The 14,133-nt window shown below is 43.4% G+C and overlaps 2 protein-coding genes across 4 annotated transcripts in view; one reads left to right on the forward strand and one right to left on the reverse strand.

Annotated features, from left to right (window-relative positions):
- Nucleotides 1-4,965: 4,965 nt before the first annotated feature.
- EBNA1BP2 (EBNA1 binding protein 2) lies at nt 4,966-13,647 on the reverse strand. Its single transcript, XM_032247210.1, has 9 exons — nt 13,287-13,647; nt 13,119-13,202; nt 12,717-12,889; nt 11,587-11,710; nt 9,793-9,882; nt 8,052-8,127; nt 7,722-7,815; nt 5,312-5,474; nt 4,966-5,162 (listed from the first exon to the last, which is right to left on the reverse strand). Exons 1-9 carry the CDS (start codon nt 13,350-13,352, stop codon nt 5,112-5,114), a joined length of 921 nt encoding a protein of 306 aa, XP_032103101.1. The 5' UTR covers nt 13,353-13,647; the 3' UTR covers nt 4,966-5,111.
- Nucleotides 13,383-14,133, forward strand: part of CFAP57 (cilia and flagella associated protein 57) — an 84,643-nt gene continuing 83,892 nt past the window's right edge. For 2 of the 3 annotated variants that reach the window (XM_032247209.1, XM_032247207.1), the window contains exons 1-2: nt 13,383-13,684; nt 13,922-14,097. In XM_032247209.1, coding sequence (XP_032103100.1) covers nt 13,941-14,097 — 157 coding nt within the window. In that variant the 5' untranslated portion in view covers nt 13,383-13,684; nt 13,922-13,940. Of the gene's footprint in view, nt 13,685-13,918; nt 14,098-14,133 lie in introns of all 3 variants that reach the window. The other variant, XM_032247208.1, reaches the window with a different exon arrangement.

Consider the following 14,133-nt stretch of genomic DNA (forward strand, 5'->3'; position numbering starts at 1 on the left):
CCAGCTGCCATCAAGCTCGATCCTTTGTTGACCATTCTGTATGCCAAGGGAGTTCTTATCTTTGTAAAACTGCAGAAGCCAATGTTGTCATCCTACATTGCTATTTAAACCATAGGAAACCAGAACATGAGCATTTTGGCATTTTTTAAAAACTAAAAACTTAGAGAAATGAAAAGTTAATGTCTAAATTTTAATCTATAGTGACCCCTTTGGCTTTTTCTTTGACCTGGGTGGATAAAGAAGAAACTGTTGAAGATCCCTTATTCCTGGCTGGGCGCTGTGGCCCACACCTATAATCCCAGAACTTTAGAAGGCTGAGGCAGGTGGATCTCAAGGTCAGGAAATCGAGAGCATCCTGGCCAACATGGTGAAACTCCATTTCTACTAAAATACAAAAAAGATAGCCAGGTGCGGTGGTGCATGCCTCTAGTCCCAGCTACTCACGAGGCTGAGCCAGGGGAATCACTTGAACCTGGGAGGCGGAGATTGCAGTGAGCCAAGACTGTGCCACTGTAGTCCGGCCTGGCAACAGAGCAAGACTCCGTCTAAAAATAAATGAATAAATAAATAAATTAATTAAAGATCTCTTATTTCTGAGTGAGGGAGAATGCATCTAATGACAAGAAATCATTGCTCATTATTTAAAAAGAGTTAGGTATATTTTGTCTTGGGATCTTGATGTTTATTTTAATTCTTTGTTTTTCGAAGAAAGGCCATGGACCCTCAAATATATAATACGGTTTGGTTAAGGATGGAAACCCTGAGGGCAAGTCTCAGCAAATTCACCCCATTTTATATCACAGAAGCCCAGATACAGAAATTCAGAGTACATTGGTGGGGAGCAGTGAAATCCTGCATTGTGATACAAGGTAAGATACTTGTAAATGCTGCATATAATCTTGATTCTGTTTTTTAAAATGCAAGTGAAATACTGTGCATCATTTTTATGTCAGAATAGAACAGGTTCATCTTCCTTTTACACATCAGTTGGAAATTGCCTTTCCATGGGCAGATGCATAATTCTTATGTATCCATTCTGCTTGTTTTCAATGTTGTTTTAAAATTTTTGTTGGGCTAAAAAGAGCCTTTTCTCTGGTGTCATCGTAGCTACTATCATCTGCAACAAAACTGTATATCTAGTACTGAGAGTAATTCAACCAGCAATGTGTAAGTAATATACAGGATAATGATCAGATATAATTTCTGATTGGCCAGAAGAGTTAGTTTACATGTGTGCAGTCGAGGTCCAATGACTTCCAATTAAACATCTTAGACCAGGCACGGTAGCTCACACCTGTAATCCCAGCACTTTGGGAGGCCAAGGCGAGTGGATCACCTGAGGTCAGGACTTCAAGAACAGTCTGGCCAACATGGTGAAACCCCATCTCTACTAAAACTACAAAAATTAGCTGGGCGTAGTGGCACACGCCTATAATCCCAGCTACTTGGGAGGCTGAGGCAGGAGAATCACTTGAATCAAGGAGGAATTGCAGTGAGCAGAGATTGCACCATTGCACTCCAGCCCGGGTGACAGAGTGAAACTCCATCTCAAAAAATAAAAAACAAACAAACAAAAAACCATCTTATACCAAAAGATTCTGGACCATTATTTTACATCTAGTCTTCAATGTGAAAAAAGTACCTATTATAATTATACTTGAATTCATCACAATGAATAAATTTTCACAACAGCATAAAAAGTGGATTCGTTGAGGCCGGGCATGGTGGCTCACGCCTGTAATCCAAGCACTTTGGAGGCCAAGGCGGGCGGATCACCTGCCTCAAGACCAGCCTGACCAACATGGTGAAACCCTGTCTTTAAAAAAAATAAAAAATAAAAATAAAATTTTTTTTTAAAAGTGGATTCGTTGATATGCAGAAAGGTGAGTCTAGTTTTATGATCTGGAATAAATTATAAAATAGATTAAATGCCTGAATGTTTTCATCACAAGGTTGTGCTCTGAAAGCAATCAATATGCTTCTGCAGCCCTGCTCCTGCAAAGCGAGCAACCACATTTTCTGCTTTCATCTTCTTCGCAACTCTGCCCAAAAAAGAGAAAGCTGTTACTTTGTACACTCATCTAAAAAAGTGTATGTAGTCAGTCTTCACTTTGCACAGTGGTGCAGGACCACAAAAATGTCCTGCTTGCTGAAACTATGCAAAGTGACCTTAATAATCGTTGGGGGGAAATTACAATTGTTCTGTGACCTTTAAAAAACAATATGTCCAAAAGTCCTTTTAAAGAGGAATCTTTAAGCCTTAGAAACAAAAACTGAACAACGAAAAAAATTGTGTGAAAGTATTAAAAACCCTGTTCAATGCATAAAAAAAATACTAATATTTAGTAGACTAAAACAATAGAAACATTGAGAATCAAGTGTTTTATTTCTGAATGAAAAAACATGCTTCTTTTTCTCCTTCTCTAACTTATGATATAGAATAAGCATCTTTTCCATTCCTTGGCAAATTGTCTTTACTCCTTTCTAAGTTTGGATTCAGTTTCAGCATTTTATCACTTGATCTTTCAATGTCATTAGACATCTCCAAGAGTCCTTTTAATGTGAAGTTTTTCATTAGTGTCACTCCCTGGAGACATCTTCATCCTTTCCATCTCTTTCCTCATTTGTAAGTTTGCCTACACAAGGTTTACCTGGCTACATATCTAGTCTCTAGAATGGCAACAGCATTCACAGTCCAACATCAGCTATTTCACCTACAATTCCATTTCCATTGCACTCAAATTTTACTTCCTGCCTTATAATTTAAAAAAAAAAATTTTTTTTTTAAGACAGGTTCTCACTCTATCACCCAGGCTGGAGTGCAGAGCCAAACGTGGCTCACTGCAGCCTCAAACTCCCAGGCTCAAGAGATTCTCCCACCTCAGCCTCCCCAGTAGCTTGGACTACAAGCGTGTACCACCAACACCCAGCCAAGTTTTATAAAGTTTTAGTAGAGAGATTTCCCTGTGCTGCCTAGGCTGGTCTCAAACTCCTGGGCTCAACTGGCCTCCCAAAGTGCTGGGATTACAAGCGTGAGCCACTGTGCCCTATCATTTTGTTTCTTTGGTATATATTCATCCTTGGCGGTCAATTCCCTCTCGGGTATCTACTTCTGTAAAATGCCTATCAGTTTATGGCTAAAGACAAAAAAACCACACAACTACACACTTTGCTGTGAGTGTGCGAAATGAATAACATGTTATTCTCTTTGTTCTACATCGCAATCTTAGCATATGAATCCAGAAATATCCTTTTTATGTGCCAATAATGCTACAAGAAGAAAATGTGAAACTAAGTTATCCTTTCTGCTTAAGATACTATATGGCTCCCAGGAATTTCTAACTACCTTAAAAATAAAGTATGGTTTCTAATCTGGAATGGAGAGAGAATGGGCAGGTAAAATGGCTTACCACCCTATCAACACAGAGTAAAGCCCAACAATTAATATGGCCGGCCTATACAACATACCACCTATGCAGAGCTTTCGCCAATGCTGGTACTTCTCAAATAGGAACAACCAAGGCTCATCAGATATTAAGAAACCCCAGCAAGATAACCCTAATCAAAGGAATATGAGAGGATTATCAGATTATTAGACCATATTATGTTCTAATTATATGGCAGGCAATGTTCTAAGTGTCTTGCGTTGATTCACTTAATGCTAATGGAAACCCAATGAAGTAGATACATTATGCCAGAGATGACAAAGCAAATAAATATTAAAATCCCTACGGTCAAACAGCAAGTAAGCAACAGAGCCAGGCCCCAGAATCCACGCTTCTTAACTTTTACAATACTCTACTGTTCAAACATGGGAAAGGGGAGATCAAAATGCATGGGCTGCAGAAACAGAGGGAAACTTTATCAAAAAATTAAAACTGTAATCATATCCTAAGAGATATAAGATACTGCATCTGGACAATAAGTAAAATATGAAAAATGACCAATTAGAGAATAAGGAACTCCTGGGGGATAAATGAAAGCTAAAATATATATTCAATAAAATGACTGCAGGCTGGGCACAGTGGCTCACACCTGTAATCCCAGCACTTTGGGAGGCAGAGGCAGGTGGATCAGTTGAGCTCAGAAGTTCAAGACAAGCCTGGCCAACATGGCGAAACCCTGTCGCTACTAAAAATACAAAAATTAGCCGGGCATGGTGGCACATGCCTGTAATCCCAGCTACTCAAGAGGCTGAGGCAGAATCACTTGAACCCAGGAAGTGGAGGTTCTAGCGAGCCAAGATTGTGTCACTGTATTCCAGCCTGGACGATGGAGTAAGACTATGTCTCCAATAAAATAAAATTAAAAAAAAAAAAAGATTTTAAAAAACAAAGAAATCTCTCTCCCAGAAAGTAGAACTGATAAAAACCTAGAAACAGTGCCTGCAAAATTCTAAGGAGGAAATTCCTATCAGCCAAATTAAAGGCAATTTCAGAAATGCAAGGAGATAAAAAGTTTACCTCTCATCTTCCCTTTCTTAGTAAGATACTAAAAAATGGTACACAGAAAAAGAAGGCATATGCCAAGATGGGAAAATATGGGATTCTGGAATTAATGATGCCAACTTAGAAGGTCTAGAAAAAAGGTGACAGTTGTGTGGCATATCTAGGTTATAGGAGAAAAATTATACAGTGGGTAAAATGACAAAGCATCTGGAAAGAACGGAGAATATAAGAATATAGAAGGAAGATTAGGCAAGCAGAAGAATGCAAGGTGAAGGTTAACTGGAGGAAAAACCAAAAGCTGTACCACAAAGGAAATTTTTCCACAATGTATTGAGCTCTACAGGGACTGATTGTAATATAACTATTTAGAAGGATGAGGCAAAGGAAATGAGGGAGGTGTCAGTTAAATCATCATTTATCATAAAATGAAGGCAATTTGAACTCAATGTCTAAATAAATAGCAGTGTCATTTAATATGCAAAGTAACTTCTAAATCTTTTAGTCTGGACTATTTTACCAAACACATGTGTTCGTTTAATAATTTTTTTTAGTTTATTGAAAGAAATGTTTACAACATGATACCAACAGAAGGGATGAAAGTGTGTTGTGAAATTGCAAAGTCTTCATTCCTTTTTCTTGGTTCTTTGTATTCAAAGATGCTGTTCAGTGCGTTCTGTTCTTCATCTTCTCTCTTGTTCGTTTTCCAGGTCTCTTCTACAGAAAAAGAAATACCACATCTGGTCACACAGCAGCTTGCCTTCTGCCCGAGGGTGAGGATGAACAGAAGAGAAGGGAGGGGGAAGGCTGGAAGTGGGACGGGGAGGCTGAGCCTGCTCCTCACCCAGGCACCTGGGCTTACTTACATTTGATCCTTTCTTGCCAGGCCTCTTGAGGCCTCTGCCATGGGCCGTCTTGGCCCGGAAGCTAGATACATCATCATAGCTCTCACGAGTGTTCCACTTTGAGCCTTTCTTCTTTCCACCAAAACCAAACTTCTGGTTTTTATACCGTCGTTTAGCACTGGGCCTGGAAAAGAATGGTCCTAGACATCACCCGCAGCACTGTTAAGTCTGATGAATCTGATGGCCCAGTAATGCTTTTAGTTTCCTTTCTATGAGCAAAGCCCCTTAGGCACTACTGTGACCCAGAATCTCATCCTTGGCCCCACAATCCTATGCCATAGCTTCTCGAGATAAACTCATCTAGCTCATCTATTTACAGTTCTAACCACCAGGGCAGGAAAATAAAGCAAGAAGCAGGGAAGGCTCCACATATATCACGTGGCTTCCTACTGTCTTTGGAAAGCTTTCTATTTTAACTAAACCTTGTTAAATCAGCCTCAGTTGTGTCTATTCCTCTTAAGGGTAAATATATGCAGTTAACATTCAAATGTAATACAGGTCATCCAATAGGGATCTCAAATTCAGCATCTCCAAATTCACATCATCTCCTGGACTGGCTCTACTTCCTGTACATATGCACTCACTGGAAGCTGGCACAGCTCCTGCCAACCCAGACATACAGGCTAACATGTGGGAGTCTGCCTTGGTTCTTCTCTCTCTTTATACCCAATTCAATTACTGAGTGCTGCTCATTTCACCTCTTAAATGTTTCTGCAATCCATCTTCTCTTCTCCCTCAGTTGCCACTTTCAGTTTATTATCATTGCACATCTGGACTTGTCTCCTTGTCAATTTCCCAGCTTCCCTCAAGTCCGTCACTTATACAAAATCCACTGTAATCTTTTTAAAAACATGACTATGACCTGCTCATTATTGTCAGTACAACCTATAACCTAGTCTCCCCACTGCCTTCTGGACAAACCCCAAGTTCCTCAACAAGGCAAACGAAAAGCCCAGGTCTCCCCAGCCACATCGCACCCCTCCGTGCCTTGCTCTGTATTCCCAGTGACACCAAGGACTTACTGTTCCTCACAAAACCCTGAGGTTTCACATCTCCATGGCTTTGCTCTTTGGAGCTCTTTCTTCTTCCCAAACCCAGCTTCTCTCCTATTCTCGTGGTTAATTCTTACTCATGCTTCAGGCAATGCTCAAGTCAATCCCTCCTCCAGAAATCCATCTCCAGACCCTGTCAGGTAATTTTTTTTTTTTTTTTTTTTTTTTTGGCAGAGTTTCGCTCTTATTGCCCAGGCTAGAGTGTGAAATGGTGTGATCTTGGCTCACTGCAACCTTCTCCTCCTGGGTCAAGCGATTCTCCTGCCTCAGCCTCCTTAGTAGCTGAGATAACAAACACCCACCACACACATGGCTAATTTTTTGTATTTTTAGTACAGACAGGGTTTCGTTATATTGACCAAGCTGGTCTCTAACTCCTGACCTCAGGTGATCTGCCCACCTCAGACTCCCAAAGTGCTGGCATTAGAGGCATGAGCCACCGTGCCCAGCCCATGTAAGGTATTTCTAAAAGCTGCCTCAACACTACTCCCCAAATGCCTCTATCATAGCACTTACTATCTTACACGGAAATGATCATTTCCCCTAGGCCTGGTATCTAGGTATGCAAAACACTGAAGAGCCTGCATTCTTCTTTTAATCTTCATACTATGAGGCAGACACTCTTTCCTCAACTTAGCAGATGAGGCAATTAGCACTTAGAAAGGTATGGTAACTTGTTCAAAACTGCCCCACTACTGAGTGGCAGAGCCAGGGTCTGAGTCCTAGGCCTGAACTCTCAACCATCACACTGTGTGATGGGGAATCAACTTTTACTCAGCATTCACTTAATGGGTGCCACATACTTAAATGTACCTTCTTAGGCTGGGTGCACTGGTCACGTCTATAATCTCAGCACTTTGGGAGGCTGAGGTGGGCGAATCACTTGAGCCCAGGAGTTCAAGACCAGCCTGGCCAATGCGGTGAAATCCCATCTCTACTAAAAATACAAAAATTAGCTGGATGTGGTGGTGAGCACCTGCAGTCCCTGATACTCGGGAGGCTGAGGCACAAGAATCACTTAAACCCAGGTGGCGGAGGTTGCAGTGAGCCAAGATTGTACCACTGCACTGCAGCCCGGGTGACAGAATTAGACTCTGTTTAAAAAAAAAAAAGTTTAAAAAGGGCCTTCTTTTACTCCTTAAAGACTGACATGGCTAAAATTACCCATCACACAGTGCTAGGAGTCTCAGCCACAGGCAGCAGCTGCATCCTCTGGACTCACAGCTGAGCCGGTAGGGGTGCTATGCCTGCCACCCTCGTGACCTATGGCCCCACAGCACCTCCCAGAACCAAAGAAACCACACCAAGACACTTCTCACCCCTTCTTCATCTGCTGGCCTTTGGCACCTGCCTTCTTGCCCTGTGCCAGGGGTTTCTGATCTCCCTCAAGGAAATCCAGTTTATCAGAGAAGCCTGTAAGTGAGGAAGTAGTTCTGATCAGCACCATTGTATTTTAAAAGTTTAAACCACCATATAAGGCTGTTATTTGCCACACTGATTTTAAAAGTCACATCCTGCTCCCCAACACCATTCCCAAAACTTAGATCCGATAGGTCCACATGAATGAAGAAGGCTCCAAAGCACTAAGTGTTCAGATCAACTCTCAAGTACCTGCTACCCTTGTTCCCCTAGCAGAGCGAGGTACCAACCTTTCTGATATTTCTTAATAGCATTCATCATATGTGCTTTCTCCTGTTGCCTCTTCTGAAGAACCTCTGTTTGCACCTGTGATATGAACACAAGGACAGTTACAGCCATTCCACACCATTACTCCAGTGTCTACATTCTCTTAATAGCAACACCATGATTAATACTGCTACTCTTTGACATTTACTATGTGCCAAAAACTATGTTAAGGGCTCTAAGTATATTCTCAGATCTAGGTATATTCTTCATAGACGAAGATATATCTATCTCATAACAATCCAGTGAAGTTGAAATTTGTGTTATCCCCTAAACTGAAGCAGAGAGAAGTTAACTTGCCCAAGTTGCATAGTGAAAAAGTGCACAGCTGAGATGACCCAGGCTGTCTGCCTCCAAAGCCAGCACTCACCCTATTATACAATCCTGCCTACAAAACTGCAGCAAATTATGTTTAAGCCAACATCCAATTTCTCCCATCATATTTGGACAGATTAACTATCTAACTCACTGTTACTAGGCATGAAAGTACCAAAGGAAGAGAAAAAAAACAATTGTCCCCAGGTAAAGAAAAGAAAAAGGTTTTAAGGATAAAAGGAGATACTTTAACAGAGTTTCTCAATCTTGATACTGCTACACTGTGGACAGATTGCTGGGGGGAGGGGCCTGTCCTGCACTGTAGGACATTCAGCAGCACCCTTGCCCTCTACCTGTAGATGCCAGTAGCACCCTCCCTCCCAAATTTGACAATTAAACATATCTCCAGGCAGTCACAAAAAACTTCTGGGGAGCAAATTCACCCCAGCTGACAACCTCTTTCCCAGTGTTTCCTCAAATTAGAAACAGTGAACTAATAGGACCAAGTGAGTTTGTCTTTGCTTTTAATAACTTTGGTTAGGTTAAATTAATTACTGGTGTCTTTGAGATAACCTCAGCCATCCACCTCCAGATCAAAGAAATAATAAAACCGTAGCAGGCCTTTTGTAGAGGACAGGATCCCGGCCTATTCTTACTTTGCTCAGAATGTATCAGTGAAACGACCCCACATGTGGACAAGAGTTCTGCAGCCCAGATCACAAGTGCTTATGTCTGAATGTTGACAAAGTCTCAACACCCAGGCCAATGTTCCTCACAATCATTTCTTCCCATAATTCTAACTTTAAAACCCATCATCTTCTTTCTTAGATGACCATGAAATAAAAAAGGAAAACCAAGAAAAGTATGCCTGATCTGGTGTTACATTAGAACTCAGACATTCATAGTTCAAACACACAGGCAATCTTTCAGATTGGGTGACAATCATTACTTCTTCAGGGACATGATTATCACACAGGCCAGTGAATCCCAAACCAGGATGCATTTCAGAATCACCTGGAAAGCTTTCGGGGAAGAAGGGGAAACATGCACAGATTCCCAGGGATTCTGAAGTCTAGAATTCTGTTTTGAAAAACTTGCCCTGGTGATTTTGCTGTAAGGTCAGGTTTGGAAACCACTCATCTGGAACCAGTGTATAGAGGTGAAAATTAAAGCCCAGAGAGGTGAATGGCTCGCCTGCAGTCACCATGCTACTCCTGGTGAAGCACTCATGTCCAGGCAAGATTGTGCTCATGAATACCAGCACATAAACTGAGAGACGGTAAACACATGATCAACACACAGTTCAGTTCAGGGGACCAAGTCAGAGCACGGCAATCTCATCTAACACACACACTCCGCCTCTTCCTGCTCCCTGCACACTTTCCTTCTCACCTTCTTCCCGTATTTCCTAAGTGCTCGCAGCTGCTTAGCCTTTTCAGACTTCTCCATGGCTGCCTGTTTGGTCTGCAGCTTCTGTCGAATCTACAACACAAAATGCTGTCAGTTTATGGTATTTGAATCTGGAATGACCACTGCTTAGGATGCACTAGAGCAGGGAACAGATATTCCCTAATCTTTAAACTGTGGAACTCGTAAATCATCAATTCCAACCCCTGAGGACAACGGGGCCCAAAGGCTGAACACTTTACCAAAAGTGTCACAGTGAAGCCAGAGATGGAAAACCACCTTCCCACTCCCAATGTGCTGTCTGTTTCATTACACAAACTGCCTATTTGAAGTCCAGGAAAGAAGACAAATTTCTCCCCATTTCTACTGTTAGTAGATTGAGGCTGGAAACCAGTATGCAGCCGCTCTTTTGTAGTGTACCACATATACAATAAAAACCCAGGCAGATTATCAGGTACCTAGCCTTTTCAGTCAAACATACACATTTTAGTGAAAGGATGAGAAGTTGTCAGTGAGAACGAGTACAGAGTTCACAGTGAGATGGTGAACTACTACCAAGACAAAAGCTCTCTAAAATCCAGCATGAGACCCAATGGTACTATTTAAAAACAGTCATCCCTCAGTATCCATAGAGGATTAGTTCCAGGACCCACTACAGACAACAAAATTTACAGATGCTCACGTCCCTTATATAGAAATGGTGTAGCATTTGCATATAACCTACACTTACCTCCAGTATACTTTAAATCAGGGGACCTCAATCCCCGGGCCACAGACTGCTATGAATGTGCTATGAATCTGTGGCCTGTTAGGAACCGGGCCACATCAGAGCAAGTGAGTGGTGGGCAAGCACGCGTTACCACCTGAGCTCCACCTCCTGCCATATCAGTGGCAGCATTACATTCCCATAAGAGCATGACCTCTAATGTGAACTGTGTATGCAAGCGATCTAGGTTGCGTGCTCCTTATGAGAATCTAATGCCTGATGATCTAAGGTGGAACAGTTTCATCCTGAAACCATCCCCTCCCCCAGATCGGTTTCATCCACAAAACCAGTCCTTAGTTGCCAGACTTTGCTTTAAATAGTCTCTAGATTACTTATAATACCGAATACAATGCTACACACCACCTCATTCTCATGGATTCGATGTAGTTCTCAGCACATGGCAAATTCAAGTTTTCTTTTTGCAACATTTTCAATTTTTTTTTCCCAAGTATTTTTGATCCGAGTTTGGTTGAATCCACAGATGCAAACCCATGGCTACTGAGGGCCGAGTGTATCTTGGATTACATGCTGGCAATCCCCTCCTCCAAAGTTAAATGAGGTCCAAATTCTACCCAACTCTTCACTGTACTGCATCTGAGCATCTAAGAATCCCTCATTTTATGGAGGAGAAAACTGAGGCCCAGAGAAAAGTAACTGTTTACAAGTTCTAGCACTGTCAGTGGCAAGGGCACAACAAGAATGCTGTCTTCTCTGCACACCATCCCGTGACCATGCCAGCTAGGAAATGCAATGGGCCATCTTTACCTCAGGAACCACACTTCTCACAGTACTGTTCCTCTCCTTAATTGCTGATTTAGAAAAAATGTCATTCCTATATGCATCTAATTGGTGGTGACTGGTATGACTCTGAAGTAGCCCATCTCTGGAAGAGGTAATAATTGTCCTCTGACAACTGGCTCCCCATTATTGGACTCATACCTATCTTTCTAAGCCAGCTGAATATGCTTAAGTACAAAGTTTTGGCTTTCTAGATGAACATTTCTATTTCTTACCTTCTGCATCTGCAGATCAGACTTGGCCATTTCTGCAAAATAATCACTAGGCCGCTTGGTAGGAACTTTGAGCTGATGGAGGCGGGGTAAGACTGCAAGCACTGCGGCCTGGGCTTGGCGGTAGCTGAGAATTGCAGGACAAAATGCGTAATGAAGTAAAGGAGAGAGGCCTTACATTCCTTTTCACCGGACTCTCAAAATCTAACCTCCATCAGCAAGAACAAACAAAAACTGTAACCAAACTTCACTAATTTAGTATCTAAAAGAAATGTAGGCCAGGCACGGTGGCTCATGTCTGTGATCCCAGCACTTTGGGAGGCTGAGGCGGGTGAATGACAAGGTTAGGAGTTAGAAACAAGCCTGACCAACATGGTGAAACTCCGTTCCCGCTAAAAATACGAAAATTTGCCAGGCGTGGTGGTGGGCACCTGTAATCCCAGCTACGCAGGAGGCTGAGGCAGAAGAATTGCTTGAACCTGGGAGGCAGAGGTTGCAGTGAGCGAAGATTACACCACTGCACTCCAGGCTGGGCAACAGAGCGAGAGAAAGAAAGAGAGAGAGAGAGAGAGAGAAGGAAGGAAGGAAGGAAGGAAGGAAGGAAGGAAGGAAGGAAGGAAGGAAAGAAGGAAGGAAGGAAGGACAGAAGGAAGGAAAGAAAGAGAAAGAAAGAAAGAAAGAAAAAGAAAGAAAGAAAGAAAGAAATGTAGCCATATTCCATTTTTTAAAAAGGGGAGGAATGTTGCTAAAAATAAATTAGTTTTAGAGAATGACTAAAGGTACCCATTAACACAAACTAATGTCAATTACGGATTCTTAATGTAATTACTAAAGCAATTCCACACAAGAACATCCCATAAGCAATGTTTTTTTTTTTTTCTAGTAACTGAAGCATGCACAAAAAGCTTTAACATGAATATTTCAAATTAGCCCATAAACTGGACTTTGAATCGTGACCATGGACCAAGGAGCTCTTTTCTCAAACAGGAAGAATCTCCTAGCTATTCTGAGTCAAAAGAAGCCGTTCTGCCTACTCCTCTGCCTATTCTGAGTGCAGGCTTATTAATTTCTCCTCTTTCTCACTCTCCTGCATAAGAATATTCAACTTCTCCAATATTTGAAAACAAACATACAAACTCATCTCCCGCTGGAAGTCGTCTTCTGGATCAACAGCTTTCTGGTCCTTGTTCTGAGGTGTTGGCGCCTCAGATCCACCGATCTCCGGCACCGGACCCAGTGTCACATCGAGCCTTTCAACCCATTCCAGATCCCGCTTGAACTCTGCCAAACACTGCTTCAGGCCATTCTAGGAAATCCAGACACTGAACTCGTAAGAAGAGAAACTCTTGAGTTTGTCTTTCACAAGCACAGGGTGCTAGGCCAAGGGACAAACCACTAATCCCTAATACCCAGACAGGTAATTGACCCTCTTGGCAAGGTGCAGGGTGCGTCTTTCCTGGGACAGGAATCGGTCTCCTAAGCCCAACAGCGCTTGGTGCGCATCCCATGTCCGAGTACCCAGCGCCCCAGCTCACCACATCGTTCACGGCCTTCTTCGGCCCCTCTAGCACGACATTGAGGCCTGGCTTCAGAAGCCCTCGGGAAAACGCATCCTGCAACTGCAGGACACAATCACGGTCACTACCAGGGGGGTAAGGCCCCCTCTCCCACGCCCACCCACCGCGAGCTCCGCTGACACCTACCTCTCTGTCTGTGACTAGGGAATCATCGGACTCCGACTCCGAACCCGAGAGCGGGGGAGTGTCCATCTAGCCGCACGCCCGTCCCACACCTACGGGAAGAAGCCGGGTATCCCGAGACCCAAGCCGCTAGCAGAGGGCGGCCCTGGCCGCTGCTGCCTGCCTTCAGCCCCCTACTCCCACGCCTTGGATCCACGTGCCACCAAGTCGCACCAGCGCCAGCAACTCAAAGCTACTGCTCAACTCGTTGATTGGGACTTCCGCTTCCGGCGGCAGACCATACTTCCGGTTCGTCGTTGCTATAGGAACCGCTAAGGCGTTTGAACATGCCGGGGTCGCTTGGGATCCGTACAGGTAGCGCCTCTGGATACCTGGTCTGCTGACCCAGGGAGAAGCTAAAGGTAGGAGGGGGTACCTGGGGGTCGCCAGAAGGAGCTGGTAGCAGTGAGCGTACAAGGAAATGGGAGAAAAAGGAGCCGCGGGGCAGGGGTGGCTTGGAGGAGAACCCGGGGGCGGGGAAGGGGAGGGGCAAGGGCGGGAAGGGGCGTGTCCTGGAGGCCGGGTCTTGTCCCGGCAGGGGGCGGGGCCAAGGCTTGGCGATTCTCTCCACTCTCAAGCGCTGCCCCGATCTTCAGCAGAGCTCTTTGGCGCGAAACCATGTCAGCCGTGGTAGCTCAGTCGCTGCATGTTTTTGGTCTTCGATCCCACGTGGCCAACAATATCTGCTACTTCGATGAACAGATCATTATATTTCCTTCAGGAAATTACTGTGTGAAGTACAATGTGGATCAGAAATGGCAAAAATTCATTCCAGGTAAAACTCTTTCCATTCTAACATATACAGGAATGG

The sequence above is a fragment of the Sapajus apella genome, unplaced genomic scaffold, assembly GCF_009761245.1.
Source record: "Sapajus apella isolate SASKATOON/1434 unplaced genomic scaffold, GSC_monkey_1.0 scaffold62, whole genome shotgun sequence".
Classification (NCBI taxonomy): Eukaryota; Metazoa; Chordata; class Mammalia; order Primates; family Cebidae; genus Sapajus; species Sapajus apella.